The 22,974-nt window shown below is 37.1% G+C and overlaps 1 protein-coding gene across 2 annotated transcripts in view; it reads right to left on the reverse strand.

Annotated features, from left to right (window-relative positions):
• GLRA3 (glycine receptor alpha 3) overlaps nucleotides 1-22,974 on the reverse strand; it is a 450,097-nt gene that overhangs the window by 351,199 nt on the left and 75,924 nt on the right. Inside the window, exons 2-3 of one of the 2 annotated variants that reach the window (XM_053703842.1) lie at nucleotides 11,803-11,930; nucleotides 6,321-6,388 (exon numbers count right to left, since the gene is read on the reverse strand). In XM_053703842.1, coding sequence (XP_053559817.1) covers nucleotides 6,321-6,388; nucleotides 11,803-11,930 — 196 coding nt within the window. Of the gene's footprint in view, nucleotides 1-6,320; nucleotides 6,389-11,802; nucleotides 11,931-22,974 lie in introns of those variants that run through there. The other variant, XM_053703843.1, reaches the window with a different exon arrangement.

Below are 22,974 nucleotides of genomic sequence, written 5' to 3' on the forward strand. Positions count from 1 at the left end.
ACTTTGGCATTTTGCGCCCTCGAGAGCCTAATTTTGCCCACGAAATTTAATGAAAAACAGTCAATTTGAAAAAAGACTATACCCCAAAAAAGACCCTTGCCAATTACATGAAAGAAATGGGTTTCATGTCCCTTAAATATGAGACAAATATTTCTTAACTATTTGTCCTTGCCATCATAGTGTCTCTGAGAACACTTAGCTTCCCTAGAGACATAATTTACAGTACATTTGGTATATTTACACTCATATCCATTTTCTTCACTGCAGCACAGATACAATATCAGTTTCTCATGCTCAGTGTGATTGGGATCCTGATTGGATAATTGTGTTCTTTTTGTTTTGAGAACCTCACATTCATATGAAGCCCATGATATTTGTAATGGTCTAAATAGTATGCAAGTGGGGATTAATTTTATATTTGCATACAAAATAAGAAGCACTCTACCACGAACAAACAACATCTCAGTAGTTTGTTCTATGCAGCAGCCTCTTTTAGCCCAATTGTGCTTTTCACTACAGAGAACTATCCGTAAGTATATCAGTCTGATTCAGCCTAAAAAGGTCAGTGCAGCCTCAAAATGCCAGGCAATGATCCAAGGAACATGGCAACCCCATGAACTCATGTTGGCCTTCTGTGGGCGTTGTCAGTGAGGTGCAGACATATCCTTCTAAGCAAAATGGGCAGGGAGACCACATCTGGTATCATGCATAGGGGATTTAGGGAGATTTTATATTTAGTAATGTCTTAATCAGGCTTCTGCTACCTGAAGGAAATACAGAATGGCCCTTTAAAATGTTTAATTTATTTAGCTGTTTCCTAATTTCATTCAAAATGTTAATATAATTTCATGAGATTATATTGGAGTGTATTCATTTAGTGCGTCCACTAAGAATTTTGCTATTTGAGAAATTCATATAATTATAATGTATTACTTTAATCTGCAATGTACTCATATAATATATATATATATATATATATATATATATATATATATATATATATATATATATATATATATATATATATATATATATATATATATATACATAAGACTTAAAGTAAAACTAGGCACACTATGTTACTACATATTATGCACTGTCTGTGAGTATTTTTCTGTGACTGTAACTATTATTAAAAGTGTTAGGAAAACCAAAGGACCAAACAATAGTACAATTTGATATCCCTTCAAAACTCAAATAAAAATACAATATGAAAAAAGTATGTTGTACCGTTGCTCAGAAATAATCAATCTGCTAAAGGTCTTGATATAAAAAAAAAAGAAAAAATAAATATGTGCATACATTACAGCAATTAATAATTCAAAGGTGTCCAAACATGAACCCACCTACGGGTAAAAGGATATGCCTGTTAGTAACTTTTCATGGTAATGCAATTACAGACTTGTTCAGTATTCATGCAGAGCAGGGTGAAAATAGAATGATATCTATGATTTGGGTGTATTGCAGTATAATGAAATCTAGATTCACAATTACTTGTGATTGGATTAAAAGCTACAATTGTGGCTTCATCTGCAATTTTTGTTGCTGTTTGTAAACAGAACAATATGTCTCAATGTTTACTAAGGCTGCTAAATGAGGTATGAAAATGTCAAACATTGTAACCACTGAGATGTTAAATAAATAGGAATATAATATTAAAAAATAGAATAAATGAAATACCCAGACATGGGTCTGTTATGTAGAATATAATTACTCTTGTTGTGGGATCGTGTAGTCTGAAGTAAACATATTTCTAGGTAACTGTAATAGTTTAAATAAAGCTATAGGATGTGACAATACCTAGAGATTTTATTAAGAATAATATATGTATTGAAATAATCTGTATGTTAAAATTGATTGATAATTTTAAATAGTAATCATATTGTATAATAAAAAATGGTATATAAAAACTGACAATCACAAATAATGTATTTACAGAATCCAAAAATATATCTTAGGCGCACTCATCATAATTTAGGAATGTAACAGAGTTGGCATCAATTTAATGAAAAAATAAAACAATATAATGTATGAAAAAACACTAAAATCAAGTACAATAACAAAGTTAAAAGCTTCATAGTATTTACAAACTAGAAAGGTAAAAAATATAAAAACAAAAAACAAAAAAAAAACAGTTTTTAATGATTTAAAATGCACAAAAGTTTTTTTTTTTTTTTTTTTTTTTTTTCCTGCTATTAGTTATTTGGAAATTGCTATGTATAATGTACATAATAGACTAGACTTTTTTTGAAATACAAATATAGCAAAATATTTAGCAAATATACTATAGGTACAAATCCTCAAATCAGGAATTCAAAAATACAAACTTATTCTGAAATACAAACTTTTTCATTCACATGTATTTTTAAATAAAATTATATATATAAAAAAAATAATCCATCTGTAAGTCACAATCTTGTTTGCTTGTGCATTTGATTTAATTCTTATTTTGTTCTAAAATGCAAATGTGAGTCTACATTTATTTAAAACAACAAATATTACCTTTATGGTTACAATACTGCACTATCTTTCTGATGGTGCAAAGTATACAAAAGTACTAAAAGTGATATAAAACTATCTTTAGTTGCATGTATAAGCAGTATTCCTACATGCAAATATTGCCTAAATGACACAATATTCTGTTTACATTTTGTTTCAACCCCTCTCCAAACTGTCTGTTTTTACAGATGCAAATATTCCAAAATTCAAACTGTTCTGAAATCCAAACCTTTTCCAGTCTCAAGCAGTTTTGATAAAGTGTTTTCTACCTGTACCTTGTTTTATTTTATAATTATTATTATTATCAGTTATTTGTAGAGGGCCAGCAGATTTTGCAGTGCTATAAACATAGGCATGGTATACAAGGTAACATTTATAGGGATCAAATGGGTAGTCATTATTTATGAAGGTGATCTACAAACAGCTGGGCTCTTATTTGCAAAGGGGTTGAAGGGGATAATAAAGGAGGATAGGAAATGGGGTAAGGAAAGGTTAGTGTGGGTTGTATGCAGAGAGTTCCACAAGATAGGGGCAAGACTGGAGAAGTCCTGTAGACTGGAGTGTGAGAAGGTAACAGGAGAGGAAGAGGTCATGAGCAGAAAGAAGGGGACGGGAGTAAGAGTATCTGGAGAGAAAGTCTGAGATATAGGGGGAGCAGTGCAGTTGAGGGCCTTGTATGTCAGTCAGAATGTTGTGTTTAATTCCTGAGGCTAGAGGAAGCCAGTGAATGGATTGTCAGAGAGGTGCAGTAGAAGAAGAGTGACGTGTAAAGAAGACAAACCTGGTAGAGACATTCATTATGGTTTGTAAAGGAGCTAGAAGGCAGCTAGGGAGACCAAAGAGGATGGAGTTGCAATAGTCAAGGATGGAAATTATGAGATAGTGGATTCAAATCTTAGTTGTGTCTTGTGTAAGAAAATGTTGAATTTTAGAGATGTTTTTAAGGGGAGGGTGGCAATAATTGATCAAAGACTGTATGTGAGGAGTGAAAGAAAGATCTGAGTCAAGTTTAACCCAAGACATCGGGCATAGGTAGTAGGGGTAATGATGGAGTTATTGACAGTTATACAAAATGGGGGGTGCAGATTTTGGAAAAAGGGTGGAAAATAAGAAGCACAGTTTTGGAGAGAATTAGCTTAAGGTAGTGAGAGGACATCCAGGATAAGATATGAGAAAGACATTTAGTGACACGCGTTAGCAAGGAAGGAGATAGATCTGGTGCAGAGCGGTAGATTTTGGTGTCATCAGCATACAAATGATATTGAAACCCAAGGGACTTTATTAATAAATATAATGATGATGTGTAGAAGAGAAGGGAACCAAGGACAGAGCCTTGCAGTACCCCAACAAAGTGGTAAAGGGGCAGAGGATGCACCAGAGAATGCTACACTAAAGGTAAGGTTAGATAGGTAGGAAGAGAACCACTAGAGGGCTGTGTCGCAAATGCCTAAGGATTGGAGGGTTTGGAGCAAGAGAGGGTGATCAATAGTATCAAAGTCTGAAGACAGATCAAGGAGGATTAGCAGAGAGAAGTGGCCTTATGATAATGCTGTAAGTAGGTTTTTGGTAACCTTAATGATTGCTGTATCTGCGTAGTGTTGGGTGCAAAATCTAGATTGCAGTGGGTCAAGGAGCGAGTTTAATGTAAGGAACTGTGAAAGTTGTGCAAAAACTAGCTTTTCAAGAAGTTTTGAGATAAGGGAGAGTAGGGAAATAGGGTGGTATTTGGATGGGGAGGTTGGATTGAGAGAAGGTTTTTTGAGGATATTTGTGACAAGTATATGTTTTAGAGATGAGGGGAAAATTCCAGTGCTGAGGGAGAGGTTGAAAATGTGTTTGAGTATGGGGTGAGAAGATAGGGAGGGGAGTAGCTGTGAGTGGATGGGATCAAGGGGACAGGTAGTGAGGTGAGAAGACAATAAAAGGCAGTATAAGGGCAAAAACATCTTCCTCATTAACATTGATGAAAGAGCTGAATTTATGGCTGTTTGGGTTTTGGATGATTGTGAACTTTTGAGGGGGTTGGAAATTGGTAGTATGCTGAGAGATGATTTCGTTTTGATGGAATAAATTTTGTTATTGAACTGGCTGGCAAAATCTTGTGCTGAGAGAGAACTTGTAATAGGAGGTGGGGGTTGGCAGAGATGAGTATTTAAAGTAAAGAACAGACATTTTGGGTTTGAAGAAAGATTTAGTAGGAGTTTAAGATAAACTTGTAGTGAAGAAAGTGTCGTTCAGCAGTACGGGAACATCTGCGTAGGTAATGTGTCAGAGGGGTATGCCAAAGCTGAGGATGAATGTGTGACTTACGAGCTATGGTAGAAGGGACCAAATTGTCAAGGACCGATGTAAGGGAGAAATTGCAGTGGCAGATAGATTGGTCAGGGCAGGAAAAGGAGGAAATAGAAGAGAGCATATGTTCAAGAGAGCTTGAGAGCTGTTTCTGATCTAGTGACTTACTGCTTCTGTGGAGTGGAGGGGTAGAAGGAGGGATAGTTGTACGGAGTGATGTGATGTTGCAAGTGAAGAGATGATGGTCAGAAAGAGGAAAAGGGGAGTTTGTGAAGTTTGAGATAGTACATTGATATCTGAAAATCAGATCAAGGGAGTGACCATCTAGGTGGGTTGGAGTCAGTCCATTGTGACAGACTGAAAGAGGAAGTAAGTTGCAGAAGTTGTTTTGCAGAGGAGGCAGATGGATTGTTAACAGGGAGGGCAGAGGTGTCTGAGGAGAGGAAAAAAGGTAGCCAGGCAGCAAAATGATCTAGAAATTGAGTAGAAAAGGCAGGGGACGATATATGACTGTAACATGAATAGAGAAAGGAGAGAATAAGTGGATCATGGGACTTTTGAATGAGGAAAATGTGAGGAAACAGATGGGTATTATTTGTTGAAAGGTAGAACAATAGAGAGTAAAATACCTACACCATCTCCTTGTCTATTTTCAGACTTATGAGTGTGACTGGATTGGAGACCCCCGTGTGACAATGCAGTAGTGGATGTTGTGTCTGAAGGAGAGAGTCAGGTTTATGTGAGAGCCAGAAGGTTGAGGGAGTGGGAGATAAAGAGGCCATGGATAGAAGTGAGCTTGTTGCAAACACAGTGAGAGTTCCAGAGTGCACAAGTGAAGGGTATGTTGGCTTTAGACACAAGAGTGACTTGAGTAAGGTTACCAGAGTTTTATTTTCAAAGTCTATGGAATGGCACACATGGGTGTGCAAGGCTAGGAAGTTGTGGGGGACCAGGATTAGGGGAGATATTGCCAGCAGCTAGTATGAGCAAGAGGGAGAGTGACATAAGATGAGATACAGATTTGCAGTATTAAGACTGTTTTTGTTAAGAGGTGCAGGGAGGAGAGAGAGTGTTTAAGAATGTGTAAAGTTAATGAAACACAAACGTGAGATGAGGGTAAAAGAGATGGGCTAATGAATAGTGTAGGTGGTGAGTGGGAAGGAATTATTGAATATAGTAGTTTGTTATAGAGACAAGTAGTGGCAAAAAGGAACATGAAGATATTGAGCATTTTTACAAAAGAGTGAAACAGTAAAACACATAAAACACAGTATTACAACAGCATTTGCCTTGAGTCTTGTCTCTTGTTCAATCCTTGTTCTAATTCTTGTATAATGATTTTGCCCAATTCTTAATACCTCAATTATACATACTCACTTAAGTTATTTAGTCAGAAATAATTATAATATAGTTTATAACAAATTCTAAGCTATTTATCCTAAGATAGAAATACCTAAACCCCAGATATGTTGTATATTATCATTTTTTTCAGTGCAGTGAGATTGATAAGAACATGTGTGATACATTACCATGGTGGTTTCAGCAATAGATCCAAAGCTGTTCACAAATATATTGCATGTGACATTCACCGGTGGTCCTATAAAGTAAAAATATTTGTTAAATTCTTTCTTATAAATCTGAAAGAACAACTATAAAAATGCAGCATTGTGATGTCAAGATGTAAACAGTATTAACTGATATGTTAATATAAATATTTTATTGAGATAAATGTTCAATAATTTCAATAGATAGACGTAATTTTATAAATGTCATACTCATAGGAGCTTCAGGGATTTGGAGCTTATGGGGCCTCTGTATGGAGCTTGATGTCCCGTGTTTCTGGCGACCACTGCTCCATAACCTGTCCGCCTGCTCTGAGGAGGAGGACAGACATCGCTGGAAATCAACCAAATCCAATACGATCGGGTTGATTGACACTCCCTGCAAGTGGCCCATTGGCCGTGAATCTGGAGGGGGTGGAATTGCACCAGCAGTTCACAAGAACTGCTGGCGCAATGATAAATGCAGAGAGCGTATGCTGTCGGCATTTATCGATGTGCAGCGGACATAATCCGCAATATCGGATCATGTCTACTCACACATTCTTAAATAGGCCCCTATGTGTGGAGGTGCCGGATTTAAGGCTGTCTTGTGCACTAAAAGGGGCCAGTGAGATGGACTTTGTAATGGAACTTCCCCTTTTAGGCATAGCTAAAGAAACAGATAGTCAATGCAAGTTTATTGTATAGGATACTGTAGGATTAGAAACTGGAAGCAGGAGAGGTAAGCAGGGGTGCCCACTTCAGAGCTGGAATCAGAGGTAATGCCCATGGTAGGGCCAGGAACAGTAATGCCCACGCTAAGGCTGAGATTGGAGTGCCCACTCGAGGCCAAACACTGAAATGCCTACTTGAGGTCGAAGACAGGAATGCCCACTCGAGGCAGAACACTGGAAGCTGGGTGGACATCCACTGCAAAGTTTGAGTACCATAGCTGGATACTGGTATGTGGCAGATACCCTCTGCAGAACTTGGAAGCAGGAACTGGAAACTGGCACTTGGCAGAAACTCTATGTAGATATCCTCTGTAGAGCTAGGGTACAGGAACTGGATACAGGAACTTGACAGACACCCTCTGCAGAGCTTCTGTACAGGAAGTGGATACAGGAACTTGACAGACACCCTCTGCAGAGCTTGGAAGCAGGAACTGGAAACTGACACTTAGCAGATACCATCTGTAGAGCAAGGGTACAGGAACTGGATGCGGGAACTTGACAGACACCCTCTGCAGAGCTTGGGTGCCATAGCTGGAGACTGGCACATGGCAGACACCCTCTGCAAAACTTGAGTGCAGTAGCTGGACACTGGCACATCATAGACACTTCATGCAGAGCTTGAATGCAGTAGCTGGATACTGGAACTGGCAAGCACCCTCTGCAGGGATAGGCACTGAAATAGGATACCAGTGCTTGGCAGGTTTCCTCTGAAGGACTTGGGTACAGGAGCAGAAAAACAGAAAAGGCAGGATGGTGATACAGTTTAACAGGCAGTTTAACAGGCAGTAGTGGCAGGCTGGTCTGATAAATAACCAAATACAGGGAGAATCAGTTAGAGTAGTAAGGATACAAGACCAGGCTTGGTATACTAGAATATCAGTCCGATTTTTCATCAAACAAAAGGGAAATTCAAGAGAGAGGTCATGAGACAAGCCAGATTCAGGAACCAGGAGAAACACAGTACAACTAGAATTCAGGTTCAGGACAAAGGCACAAAGAAAGCTGGAAAACCACAATGTCAGGGCAGGGTTTGGTCTGCAAGGCTGCCTTTTATAGCAGTACTAACGAAGTAACTGCCTGCAGCTGGCAGGCAGGTGGAGCTAATAAATTCTACATTAATGGCAATCACTATACTTTGTGCTTTGGAAAGTATAATCATTTGAATAGAAGTCTTAAATTCTGAATAACTTCGTAAGTCTTATCCTGATGTCAGGCTGTGCTTTCCACATGCAGCTTTAACTTATTGCTGTGATTTCTTACCTGCTTTTGTATCACTACTGTGCTTATGTCTGTATACTCATGTATGACTTCCTGTTGCCTTCCAACTTATCTTTGGAGCATAACTAATACCTTAATACATGTGTTTGACTCTGCCTGCCTCAACCTGATTATCAGTAACTGCTACAGTGTAATGCACAGTTTAATAACTGTGTTTTATAGCCTTTGCTTACCGAGATGTATTTTAATGATTGGCACCAGTTTGCTCAAGCAAGTACCTCTTGTTCCAGCTACTTTGCCATAAACTGCACTGAGGCTTGTGCAGCCAGACTGCTCCATTTAATATATATCTGGGTCTAGCTCCATTTATTAGTTTATCAGTAGGTCAGTACCAAGTGTTCATAGTTGAAAAATAACATGTTCTTCCACTGGGAGGTTAGGTGCTACTACACATTTAAGTTTTAAGTTGTTTTTGTGATGGGGGTCATGTAGGAAGTCCCATGCGTGTCACTATTGTGTGCCATTTTTTTTATTTGTATTGGGGATGATGTGTTTAATTGCAGTGAGGACTGTGTTAAGCATGTGTGTAATGCAGATGAAAGGAAATATTAGTGTCTTTGTAATAGCTGCACCTGGACATCTATTTGTTTCTACTCACTGGCTAGAATTTGTTACCATTGTTTATCATTTGTAGTGGTCAATAAGAATCAGTGGTTTAACTTGGCTTTGGTATTCACTGAAATCACCATACAAAAAGCCATCAGGAGGTGTTTTTTTTTTCATTTAATGAGCTGAATATAATGTACTATCAGTAAATAAATGTGGTGTGGGTATTATCATGTTGCTAAAATAGAGTTGATATGAAAAAGCTATTGTTATTAGATTTGTTTATAATGGCTCTATTATGGAGGATTACACATCTAGCCCTTGGTATACTAAAAAACATTGTTCTTTATCTCAAACTGCAACCAACTCATTTCTTAACTTGGAATATGTACACATCTTAAAAGCAGGGGAGTAACTACAGGCATCTCAGAAATGCCAATTGGGACTTAGCCTGCACTTTTAGGGAGCCCATCCCTGCAATCAGTAGTGTTGTCACTACGTGGGGGGGGGGGGGGTGTGCCTGTATTATGTTTTACTCTTCTGTGTGCCACCCTCTAAAACAGGGATCATGGAACAAGTGTTAAACCTGTCACCATATTTGTAAAGGAAGTGCATAACCTTTGCAAACTAATCAAGGGGGGTGGATGACAAAGTAATAGAGAAGCTTTTTGATTCTTTTGGGAATGCCAGTTCAGCTTTTCCTCATTGCAAATGGCCAAAAAGATCAATTTTGAAATAGGGGCCCCCTTATATCCTTTGTCCAAGATCCCATCAATGTCTAGTTAAACCCCTGCCCCTTTTTTACAGAAAATAATGTCCACTCCTTAGAAAAATGCTGATATCGAACTTCAATCAATGTTTGCAGCAATAAGCACATTTTTTATAATTCTGCATCCACATGTTTTTGTTTTTTTAATAGTTTAATTTATTTTCTACCGTTACTCTGATTTGATTAAATACTAAATTTACAATAACATTACTGTTAAATTTAAAACATTTATATAAAGAAAATTAAAACACTAAGGACTAGATTATGAGTGGAGAACTATTAATCGCTCCCACTCGTGCGTTAACTTCACTAGAAGTAAGCTTTTTGCCCACTTCAGGTAGCGTGCATATTAAGTTAAAGTAAAAAGATTTTGCACAATCACTAATCTGATGTGCACAAAAAGACGCTTTGAATATCTTGAACGCATTAACGTAATTCCCTCCTTGCTCAGAGAAGAATTGCCTGGTATTTCGGGCTGGACTGACCTTACTTGGCAGGTTCAGACTCATATGCTTCAGGAAAGTTTTCCAATGTGAAAAGCACACTGGTCTAAAAGAGGCTGCTCCTGGGTGTTAAATCGCCATAGAATTAGCTGATGAGCTGTTGTTTGTTCTTGGTAGAGTACTTCTCTCTTTGTATGCAAATTAATATGAACCTGGAGAAGTCTCTCTATGGGTGATGGGGGAAACCAGATGTGGACTCCTTGCCCAGTGTGCTTAGAGGAATGTGGCTATACCTCACAGACGATGCCCATAGGAGGCCGAAACGATCATCTGGGGTTGTCATGTTCCTTACTCAGAGGAGAATTGCCTGGTATTTTGGGGCTGGACTGACCTTACTTGGCGGGATCAGACTGATATGTTTAAGGAAAGTATATGATATTATGAATGTCTCAATGTTAAATGCCCTTTGCAGCCCTTTTTTCTAACACCTGAGACATCATATCTTTGAGCACCTATAATTTTTGTATGCAATGTTTTTTTTAAATAATTTTTATTATACAGTTTTATGACTGTAACTGTACTGTACAACTTTTTGACTTGCATAAAAGTTATCCAGAGCTCTGAAGTCACGCTATACTGATGTGAGTTAAATTCAATTGTGTTCAAGCAAACACATTTACTTTCAACTTGTAATACGCGCACTACTACCAATGCATGCAAAGAGTTAAGATAAACCCCTTTTCACTCGCACGCAAGAGTTAGCGCACCACTCGTAATCTAGCCCTAAGTAGAAAAACAGGAATAGCATAATTTGTAATTATTTCCAGGCTATACTATTAAATTCTTACAAAAATATCATTAATGAGTGACATATTCCAAGAAATATATTTTCAATCAATAATTTGCAATAACATGAATTATCTGATACAAAGACTACATCTGCTTCCTAGATTGTATTTTGCAAAGATATTTTGTACAAATACAGAATTATATTATCAATGTATAACAATTAGCACAGTAATAGAACCTCGAGGAAGTGTCTTGGGATTTTGCTTTTCAATGTGTGTAGTCCATAGATAGATATGTAGATGATAAAGATAGATTAATATACTATAGATAATATAGATAGATAGATGATATATATAGATATGTAATGCACATCTATTAAAATACTATTTTCAAAAAATTACTTTAGGTGCAACAATGGTTTTAATTGCAGCGATGCACTGTTTATTCCATATGACAATGTAAAAATAAGTGATTACTTCAATAATCTGATTGTGCACCTCCATCATGTAAACTGAATTATTTAGAGGATAAAATAATGGAAAATAATCCTCTCTTCATTAATTTTTTCTTTTGAACAAGGAAGCTTGATTACGTTAATGACAGATTATCTAGACATACTGTTATATTCCTATTATTTAGCAACTGTAATACAAAATATATCACCATAATGTTTATTACTCGTTTATTCTCTATATGGAATAATTAAATTTGTATATGGCATAGAAATAGTGAGACATTTTGTAGCAACGTCAAAAATACATGCTTATGGTTTTAATTCAGATCATATATTTTTCTGAACAAACTAATCTTGGAATATCCCATGACTGACCAAAAAATAATAGGCCACACACTCACAAAGACCTAGGTGTTTCAATGTTGGAAATTATGTAGAGTAATGAATAAGATTTTACCTTTGAAGTTGGGCCTTATTCTGGCATCATAACCTGATGTTCTTCCCATTAATTTATCCAAAAAATCAGATGGTGACATTGGCGGACTACGTGATCGTGCACTGTCAGTTTCCTTTGTAGCAACCAAACTATAAAATAGAAAGAAAAAATTAAAAAGTAATTATTTTACAGAATTATTGAAGACAGTCATTATTTTACATAAATATTTACAGTAAGCATTTATATTCATATTATTATTGCTTTAAAAAGTTAGATGCAATTTGGTGTAAATGCACTTAAAAATTATATAAATTTATATATATATATATATATATATATATATATACACGTGTGTGTGTGTATATATATATACACACACATGTGTTTGTGTATATATATACTGTATATATATATATATATATATATATATATATATATATATATATATATATATATCTTGAAAATCATTATCTACATTCAACTTGAATGGGGTGTACATATGCTATCAAAGTTAAAGCGGAAAAAAAAAAGTTTCAGTCTTAAAATGATCCTACTTATGAAAAAAAGGAACGTAGAATGTACACGTATAGACTAGATGCTGGTTTGCTAGTATAATATATCTCTAGATAAGCACTCTTACCAAACACTCAGCAGCTACACAGACAAAAACTCACTCGCTGGTTTATCCCCAAGAGTGTTTTAATCAAACAAACCAGAAAATAAAATCTTTGTTAGCATGCCATATACTTGTAATAGATAGAGTATTAGCACACTCATGGGGGTCAATTTATCAAGCTCAGTACGGAGCTTGATGCCCCGTGTTTCCGACGAGCCTTCAAGCTCGCCAGAAACAGAAGTTATGAAGCAGCGGTCTAAAGACCGCTGCTCCATAACCTGTCCGCCTGCTCTGAGGCTGCGAACAGAAATCAACCCGATCGAATACGATCGGGTTGATTGACACCCCCTGCTAGAGGCCAATTGGCCGCGAATCTGCAGAGGGCAGCATTGCACAAGCAATTCACCAGAACTGCTGGTGCAATGAAAAATGCAGACAGTGTATGCTGTCGGCATTTATAGATGTGCGGCAGACATGATATGCTACATTGTATCATGAATGTCCACACAATAATAAATAGACCCCATTGTGTTCATTCTCAAGTGATGAGTTAAGTGATAAACTCCAAAATATCGCTGTAAAATTTAGTGCTTTCGGAGACCTGAAAGAAACTTATCACTTGCTAGTTTACAGAAAAACACACAAAAAATAAAGAACTGAAGCTTCATTTAGACTTAAGACTTACGAAAACAGGTTTATTAATGAACAAAACTAAGTTTTGTAGCAGTATTAAAGGAGTATGGTATATGAAAAGGGGAAGATCTAGAAAGGAGGGGTTAAAGGTATATGTGTGTGTATGTGTAAAACGGTTTATGCTTAAAGGGACAGTAAACACCAGAATTTTTGTTGTTTAAAAAAGTAGATAATCCCTTTATTACCCATTCCCCAATTTTGCATAACCAACACAGTTGTAATAATATACTTTTTACCTCTGTGATTACCTTGTATCTATGCCTCTGCAAACTGCCCCCTTATTTCAGTTCTTTTGACAGACTTGCATTTTTAGCCAATCAGTACTGACTCCTAGGAGCTTCATGTGCCTGAGCTCAATTTTATCTATATGATACACATGAACTAACGCCCTCTAGTGGTGAACAACTGTCAAAATGCTTTCAGATTAGAGGCGGCTTTCAAGGTCTAAGAAATTAGCATATGAACCTCCTAGATTTTGCTTTCAACTAAGAATACCAAGCGAACAAAGCAAAATTGGTAATAAAAGTAAATTGGAAAGTTGTTTAAAATTACATGCCCTATTTAAATCATGAAAGTTTTTTTTTTACTTTACTGTCCCTTTAAAGGGACAGAAACCCAAAACTTTATTTTGTCATTCGGATAGAGAATACAATTTTAAGCAACATTCTAATTTTCTTCATTCCCTTGGTATCTTTTGTTGAAGAAGCAGCAAAGCAGTACTGGGAGCTAGTTGAAAGCCAAATCTTATATGTGCAGCCATCAATCAGCATATTCTGAGCCTACCTAAGTATCTTTTTTTAATAATGGATACCAAGAGAACTAAACAAATTAGATAATAAAAGTAAATTAGAAAGTTTTTTAAAATCACATGCTCTATCTGAATTATGAAAGAAAAATGTGGGTTTCATGTCTCTTTAAAGGGTCACTAAACACAGTAGAATTGAATAACTAAAAAATACACAATTAAGAAAGAATGCAATAGCACTTACTCCGAATTTGAAATTAGCAGTACAAAATGTTCTGGCAAATTTCAAAATGAATACATTTCCCCTCCACCTGTACCATGTGACAGCCATCAGCCAATCACAAAATGCTTATACGTACATACTAGGCACTTTTGCACATGAACAGTAGGAGATGGATCCTCAGCAAATGTCCGTGTTTTGATAATGAACGTATGTTGCTAATTTGTTTTACATTTCATGAGCTATCAGAATCATGAAACTTAAATTTTGACTTTAGTGTCCCTTTAAGTTTTAATAAAAACACATAGTACAGAACTAAATGAAGAACTCCACTGCTATTTTTTTCTGCTCCATATGTTTAGTGCTCAAGTGTTACCCGACATGAAGTTTACTGCATGCCCTCAGAGAAGTGAGGAATGTAACGCACTGCACCATTCTACATGCAGATGTTAGTTCACACTAAACTATGGCTTTAGCAAAAACAAAATGACTCTGGACTTTGTAATATAGGCGCAAAATGGAAGTGGTATAGATTGAGCACAAGAGATTTGGATGGACAAGAGTGCTAATATTGTTGTGCTCTGAGTGTAATCTAGCCCTAATTGCATATACTGTAGCTATCTCTTATTAGGAAACAAACATTGATCATAATACCATACTTTTACCTAGATTACGAGTTTTGAGCGCTATAGAGAAATTAACGAATGCAACAAAAGTTACCTTATTTAGTTTCCTATAGCGCTGCCATTACAAGTTTTCAAACATACACCTTTTGCGTGTGATATGGTTGTGTTGAGCTCCATACCGCACACAAGAGCGCTGCTGAGACGTGCTCCTGCACGATTTCCCCATAGACATCAATGGGGAGAGCCGGCAAAAAAAACCCTAACACCTGCGATCGCAGAAACAAAAGTTGGGTAACGCAACCCCATTGATGTCTATGGGGGAAATAAAAATACAGTTTAACCCCTTAAGGACCACAGCACTTTTCCATTTTCTGTCCATTTGGGACCAAGGCTATTTTTACATTTCTGCAGTGTTTGTGTTTAGCTGTAATTTTCCGCTTACTCATTTACTGTACCCACACATATTATATACCGTTTTTCTCGACATTAAATGGACTTTCTAAAGATACCATTATTTTCATCATATCTTATAATTTACTATAAAAAAAATTATAAAATATGAGGAAAAAATGGAAAAAAAACACACTTTTTCTAACTTTGAACCCCAAAATCTGTTACACATCTACAACCACCAAAAAACACCCATGCTAAATAGTTTCTAAATTTTGTCCTGAGTTTAGAAATACCCAATGTTTACATGTTCTTTGTTTTTTTTGCAAGTTATAGGGAAATAAATACAAGTAGCACTTTGCTATTTCCAAACCACTTTTTTTCAAAATTAGCGCTAGTTACATTGGGACACTGATATCTTTCAGGAATACCTGAATATCCCTTGACATGTATATATTTTTTTTTAGAAGACATCCCAAAGTATTGATCTAGGCCCATTTTAGTATATTTCATGCAACCATTTCACTACCAAATGCGATCAAATAAAAAAAATTGTTCACTTTTTCACAAATTGTTTCACAAACTTTAGGTTTCTCACTGAAATTATTTACAAACAACTTGTGCAATTATGGCATAAATGGTTGTAAATGCTTCTCTGGGATCCCCTTTGTTCAGAAATAGCAGACATTTATGGCTTTGGCATTGCTTTTTGGTATTTAGAAGGCCGCTAAATGCCACTGCGCACCACACGTGTATTATGCCCAGCATTGAAGGGGTTAATTAGGGAGCTTGTAGGGAGCTTGTAGGGTTAATTTTAGCTTTAGTATAATGTAGTAGACAACCCAAAGTATTGATCTAGGTCCATTTTGGTATATTTCATGCCACCATTTCACCGCCAAATGCGAACAAATAAAAAAAAGCGTTACATTTTTCACAATTTTAGGTTTCTCACTGAAATTATTTACAAACAGCTTGTGCAATTATGGCATACATTGTTGTAAAAGCTTCTCTGGGATCCCCTTTGTTCAGAAATAGCAGACATATATGGCTTTGGCTTTGCTTTTTGGTAATTAGAAGGCAGCTAAATGCCGTTGCGCACCACACGTGTATAATGCCCAGCATTGAAGGGGTTAATTAGGGAGCTTGTAGGGAGCTTGTAGGGTTAATTTTAGCTTTAGTGTAGGTATCAACCTCCCACATGACACATCACACCCCCTGATCCCTCCCAAACAGCTCTCTTCCCTCCCCCACCCCACAATTGTCCCCGCCATCTTAAGTACTGGCAGTAAGTCTGCCAGTACTAAAATAAGAGTTTTTTGGGGATTTAAAAAAAAAACCCAATAATAATTCTGCTCTGTAGGATCCCCCCTTAGCCCCCAACCTCCCTGATCCCCCCCAAATAGCTCTCTAACCCCCCTCTCTGCCTTATTATGCGCCATATTGGGTACTGGCAGCTGTCTGTCAGTACCCAGTTTGAAATCAAATGTTTTTTTATCAATTTTTTTTATTTTATTATTTAGCTGCCCCCCCTCAATTATGTAGCTGCCCCCCCTCAACCCCCAACCTCCCACCCTCCCAGATCGTTAAAATGTTTTATGATGCCACCCTCTCTCCCACCAAGTACCCCTGTTGTTCCATAGTGTAGGTTTCCCACCCCCCGCGCGCGCGCACCCGCTCCCATGCACGCGCGCACACATGCTCACGTGCACGCGCGCGCACCCGCGCACGCACGCGCACTCGATCCCACCCCCCTTCCCACCAATGGCCGCCCACCCGCCTCCCTGGATCAGCTCCCACCCACCAACGAACATGGCCATTGATGGCCGATGCAGAGAGGGCCACAGGGTGGCTCTCTCTGCATCGGACGGCTAAAAAATGTTATAGCAGGATGCCTCAATATCGAGGCATCACTGCTATAACATGAAAGCAGTTGGAAGTGATCTGGATCGCTTCCACTGCTTTCAAAGACCAACGACGTACGGGGTACGTCCTTGGTCATTAACTGCATTTTTTTGCAGGACGTACCCCATACGTCGTTGGTCGTTAAGGGGTTAAACCTAACACCCTAACATAAACCCAGAGTCTAAACACCCCTAATCTGTTGCCCCCAACATCGCTGACGCCTGCCTACAGTTATTAACCCCTAATCTGCAGCTCCCGATATCGCCACTACCGAAATGAAATTATTAACCCCTAATCTGCCACTCCCAATATCGCCAACACTATACTACATTTATTAACCCTTAAACCGCCAGCCCCCACATCGCAACAAGATAAATTAAACTATATTAACCCCTAAACCTATCCCTAATGTAACTCTAAACCTAACCCTAACACTCCCTAACTTTAACATGCTAAAAATATAGCTAGATTAAATTTACAATTATTAACTAAATAAACCTATTAACCCCTAAACCGCCAGCCCCTCGACATCGCAACAAGCTAATTAAACTATATTAACCCCTAAATCTAACCCTAAACCTAACCCTAACCCCCCTAACTTTAACATAATTAAATTTGATCTTAACTAAAGTTACAATTATTAACTAAATAATACCTATTTAAAACTAAATACATACTTACCTGTAAAATAAAACCTAAGCTAGCTACAATATAACTAATAGTTACATTGTATCTGGCTTAGGTTTTATTTTTATTTCACAGGTAGGTTTGTATTTATTTTAACAAGGTAGACTAGTTAGCAAATAGTTATTAACTATTTACTAACTACCTAGCTAAAATAATTACAAACTTACCTGTGAAATAAAAACTAAGCTGCCTTACACTAAAACCTAACATTACAAAAAATAAAAAACTACCATTACAAAAAATAAAAAAACCTATCATTAAAAACAAAACAAAACGAAATTATCCAAAAAAATAAAAATGAATCCAATTCTAATACCCTTAAAAAAATTCGGAATTTCGGTAAGTATTAGACTAATATTATGTACTGTATATTAGGTGTAACCCATAGCAGAGTGATATAACCTAATATACTGTACAATACTAGTGTAATCCATGGCCATCCGAATCTACCGAATAAATCCGAATAAATCCGAACTAATTCGGATTTATTCAGTAGATTCGGCACTATTTTAATTCGGAAATTCGAATCGATCCGAATCCCGAATTTTACGAATTTGGCCGAATTTCCGAATCGATACAAAATGAATCGCACATTTCGAGAAAAGGGTTTGGACAATGTAAAAGAGCTAAATGCCATTTTAAGAGCAATGCCCATACAAATGCCCTTTTCATGGCAATGGTTAGCTTAGGTTATTTTAGATAGTTTTTTTATTTGGGGGGTTGATTGGGTGGTGGGTTTTTCTGTTGGGGGGGTGTTTGTATTTTTTTTTACAGGTAAAAGAGCTGATATCTTTGGAGCAATGCCCCACAAAAGGCCCTTTTACGGGCCATTGGTAGTTTATTTTAGGCTAGGGTTTTTTTTTTATTTGGGGGGGGGGCTTTTTTATTTTGATAGGGCTACTAGATTAGGTGTAATTATTTTTTATTTTTGATAATTTGTTTGTTATTTGTCGTGATTTAGTTTTTTTTTTAATGTAATTTAGTTAGTTTTTATTTTTTGTAATTAGATAGTTTGTACTTTTTAGAGTAGTGTTAGGATTTTTTATTGGTAGTTTAGTTTTATATAATTGCTAGTTAGTTTAATAGTTTAATAATTATAATAGTTTATTGTTGGTTTAAAATATTTTTTTTAATTTGACAGGTAAGTTTTAATTTAATTTAAGATAGGGAAATTGTAATTTTAATATAAAGTTAGAGGGTCGTTAGGTTTAGGGGTTACTAGTTTAAATTAGTTTATTTTGTTGTGGGGGGCTTTTGGTTTATGGGTTAATAGTTTATTTTAGTATATTTCGTTGTGGGGGGCTTGCGGTTTAGGGGTTAATAGGTTTATTATAGCGGCGGTGTGGGCGGACAGCAGATTAGGGGTTAATAATATTTAACTAGTGTTTGCAAAGCGAGAGGGCGACGGTTTAGGGGTTAATACATTTATTATAGTGGCGACAATGTCAGTGAGCGGTGGAATAGGGGTTAATACATTTTTTTAGTGGCGGCGATGTCGGGAGCAGCAGATTAGGGGTTAATAAATGTATAAATATAGTGTTTGCGATGTGGGAGGGCCTCGGTTTAGGGGTTAATAGGTAGTTAATGGGTGTTAGTGTACTTTTTAACACATTAGTTATGAGTTTTATGCTACAGCTTTGTAGTGTAAAACTCATAACTACTGACTTTAGATGGCGTTACAGATCTTGTCGTTTTAGGCTGTAACGCTCACTTTTTAGCCGTACCGCAAAACTCGTAATACCGGTGCTATGGGAGTCCCATGAAAAAACGTAATTTTTACATGTGCGGGACTGATGTTGTGTTACAGGCTAAAAGGTGTGCGGTACAGCTATACCGACAAGACTTGTAATAGCTGCGGTGCTGTTTTAACGCTGAAAATGCCATATTTTCAGCATTACAAGCCGCAATGCAAAACTTGTAATCTAGGTGTTTGTAAATAGCATTGAGTGTCTACAAGGTTAACATTTTGAAAAACAAGTCTTCCAGTAAAGTAAGTAAAATATTAGATGGGTATGGTTTTTCATTTGCTTATTATAACTACTTGTAAATGTGTATTACATCACTTTTACACAATTTATTCATACTGACACTCAAAATCTTGTTAAGCCAGGATTTTAAAATGTATACTGACAAATCTATACTATTTTAATTTGTGTTTGGAGTCTGTGGCACAGACACACACATTAGTGAGATTAATTATAGGAAACATACTCGGCTAGATTACGAGTTTTGCATTAGGGTTAAAAAGCAGCATTGAGAGGTCCCAACGCTGCTTTTTTCCTAATGCTGGTATTACGAGTCTTGCAGGTACAGGTGTACCGCTCACTTTTTTTCCGCGACTCAAACATACCGCAAATCCACTTACGTAAATTGCATATCCCATATTTTCAATGGGACTTGCATAACGCCGGTATTACGAGTCTTGGAAAAAGTGAGCAGTAGACCCTCTCCTGTCAAGACTCGTACCGCATTTAAAAGTCAGTAGTTAAGAGTTTTATGGGCTAACGCCGTAACATAAAACTCTTAACTAAAGTGCTAAAAAGTACACTAAAACCCATAAACTACCTATTAACCCCTAAACCGAGCTCCCCCACACCACAAACACTTAAATAAACATTTTAACCCCTAATCTGCCAACCGGACATCGCCACCACTTTAATAAACCCCTAAACCACCTCACTCCAGCCTCGCAAACATTAGTTACATTTTATTAACTAACACTACACTATAATTAAATTAATTCCCTAAACTAACTACAATTAAATACAATTAAATACAATTATCTAAATTACGGAAAACCCCCCCACTAAATTACAGAAAATTATAAAATAATTAAAAAAAATTTTTTAAACTAATTACACCTAATCTAATCCCCATAATTAAATAAAAAAGCCCCCCAAAATAATAAAAATCCCTACCATATACTAAATTACAAATAGCCCTTAAAAGGGCCTTTTGCGGGGCATTGCCCCAAAGTAATCACCTTTTTTACCTGTAAAAAAAAATCAAATATCCCACCCAACATTAAATCCCACCACCCACACACCCAACCCTTCTCTAAAACCCACCTAATCCCCCCCTAATAAAACCTTACACTAACCCCTTGAAGATCACCTTACCGGGAGACGTCTTCACCCAACCGGGCAGAAGTGGTCCTCCAGATGGGCAGAAGCCTTCATCCTATCCGGGCAGAAGAGGTCCTCCAGATGGCCAGAAGTTTCATCCAGACGGCATCTTCTATCTTCATCCATCCGGAGGGGGTCCATCTTCAAGACATCCGACGCGGTACCTTTAAGTGACGTAATCCAAGATGGCGTCCCTTCAATTCCGATTGGCTGATAGAATTCTATCAGCCAATAGAATGCAAACTCAATCGTATTGGCTGATTGGATCAGCCAATAGGATTGAACTTTAATCCTATTGGCTGATTGCATCAGCCAATAGGATTTTTTCTACCTTAATTCCAATTGGCTGATAGAATTCTATCAGCCAATCGGAATTGAAGGGACGCCATCTTGGATGACGTCACTTAAATGTACTGTCATTTAGTGTTAGTCGTCGGAAGGAAGAGGATGCTCCGCGTCGGATGTCTTGAAGATGGACCCGCTCCGCTCCAGATGGATGAAGATAGAAGATGCCGTCAGGATGAAGACTTCTGGCCATCTGGAACACCTATTCTGCCCGGATAGGATGAAGACTTCTCCCGTCTGGAGGACCACTTCTGCCCGGTTGGGTGAAGACGTCTCCCGGTAAGGTGATCTTCAAGGGGTTAGTGTTAGGTTTTATTAAGGGGGGTTTGGGTGGGTTTTAGAGTAGGGTTGGGTGTGTGGGTGGTGGGTTTTAATGATGGGGGGTATTGTATTTTGTTTTACAGGTAAAAGAGCTGATTACTTTGGGGCAATGCCCCACAAAAGGCCCTTTTAAGGGCTATTTGTAATTTAGTATAGGATAGGGATTTTTATCTTTTGGGGGGGGATTTTTTATTTTATTAGGGGGATTAGATTAGGTGTAATTAGTTTAAAAAAATTGTAAATATTTTATTATTTTCTGTAATTTAGTGTTTGTTTTTTTCCATAATTTAGATAATTGTATTTAACTGTATTTAATTGTAGTTAGTTTAGGGAATTAATTTAATTATAGTATAGTGTTAGGTGTAATTGTAACTTAGGTTTATTTTTATTTTACAGGTAAATTTGTCTTTATTTTAGCTAGGTAGCTATTAAATAGTTAATAACTATTAAATAACTATTGTACCTAGTTAAAATAAATACAAAGTTGCCTGTAAAATAAAAATAAACCCTAAACTAGCTACAATGTAACTATTAGTTATATTGTAGCTAGCTTAGGGTTTATTTTATAGGTAAGTATTTAGTTTAAAATAGGAATAATTTAGTTAATTAAAATTATTTTATTTAGATTATTTTAATTTATATTTAAGTTAGGGGGGTGTTAGGGTTAGGGTTAGACTTAGGTTTAGGGGTTAATATATTTATTATAGTGGCGGCGATGTTGGCAGCGGCAGATTAGAGGTTAATAAGTGTAGTTAGGTGGCAGCGACATTGGGGGCGGCAGATTAGGGGTTAATAAATATAATGTAGGGTTCGGCGATGTTAGGGGCAGCAGATTAGGGGTTCATAAATATAATGTAGGTGGCGGCGGTGTCCGGAGCGGCAGATTAGGGGTTAATAATATAAAGCAGGTGTCAGCGATGTCGGGGGCGGCAGATTAGGGGTTAATAAGTGTAATATTAGGGGTGTTTAAACTTGGGGTTCATGTTAGGGTGTTAGGTGTAGACATAACAAGTATTTCCCCATAGGAATCAATGGGGCTGCGTTAGGAGCTGAACGCTGCTTTTTTGCAGGTGTTAGGTTTTTTTCTGCCGAATCTGCCCCACTGATTCCTATCGGGAAATCGTGCACAAACACGTTTAGCCAGCTCATCACTACCGTAAGCAGCGCTGGTATTGAGGTGAGATGTGGAGCAAAATTTTGCTCTTCGCTCACTTTTCTGCGGCTAACGCCGGGTTTGTAAATACCCGTAATACCAGCGTTGTCTGTAGGTGAGCGGTGAGCTGAAACTGCTCGTTAGCCCCGCAAGCCTTACCGACAAAAACTTGTAATCTAGCCGACTAACATTTATTTTCAGAGGTAATTGCTGAAGATTTTTTATGGTTAATACTGTTGAATTTATTTTACTAGTAGGTTAAGGACGCTATTCTGGGAAAGGGTAATTATTTGGTATGGATTAATATTTAAGCATTCTGATTAAAAGCAAAAAAAGCCGGTTTGGTTTTTTTTATTTGCTGAACATTCGT

The sequence above is a fragment of the Bombina bombina genome, chromosome 2 (assembly GCF_027579735.1).
Source record: "Bombina bombina isolate aBomBom1 chromosome 2, aBomBom1.pri, whole genome shotgun sequence".
Lineage (NCBI taxonomy): Eukaryota > Metazoa > Chordata > Amphibia > Anura > Bombinatoridae > Bombina > Bombina bombina.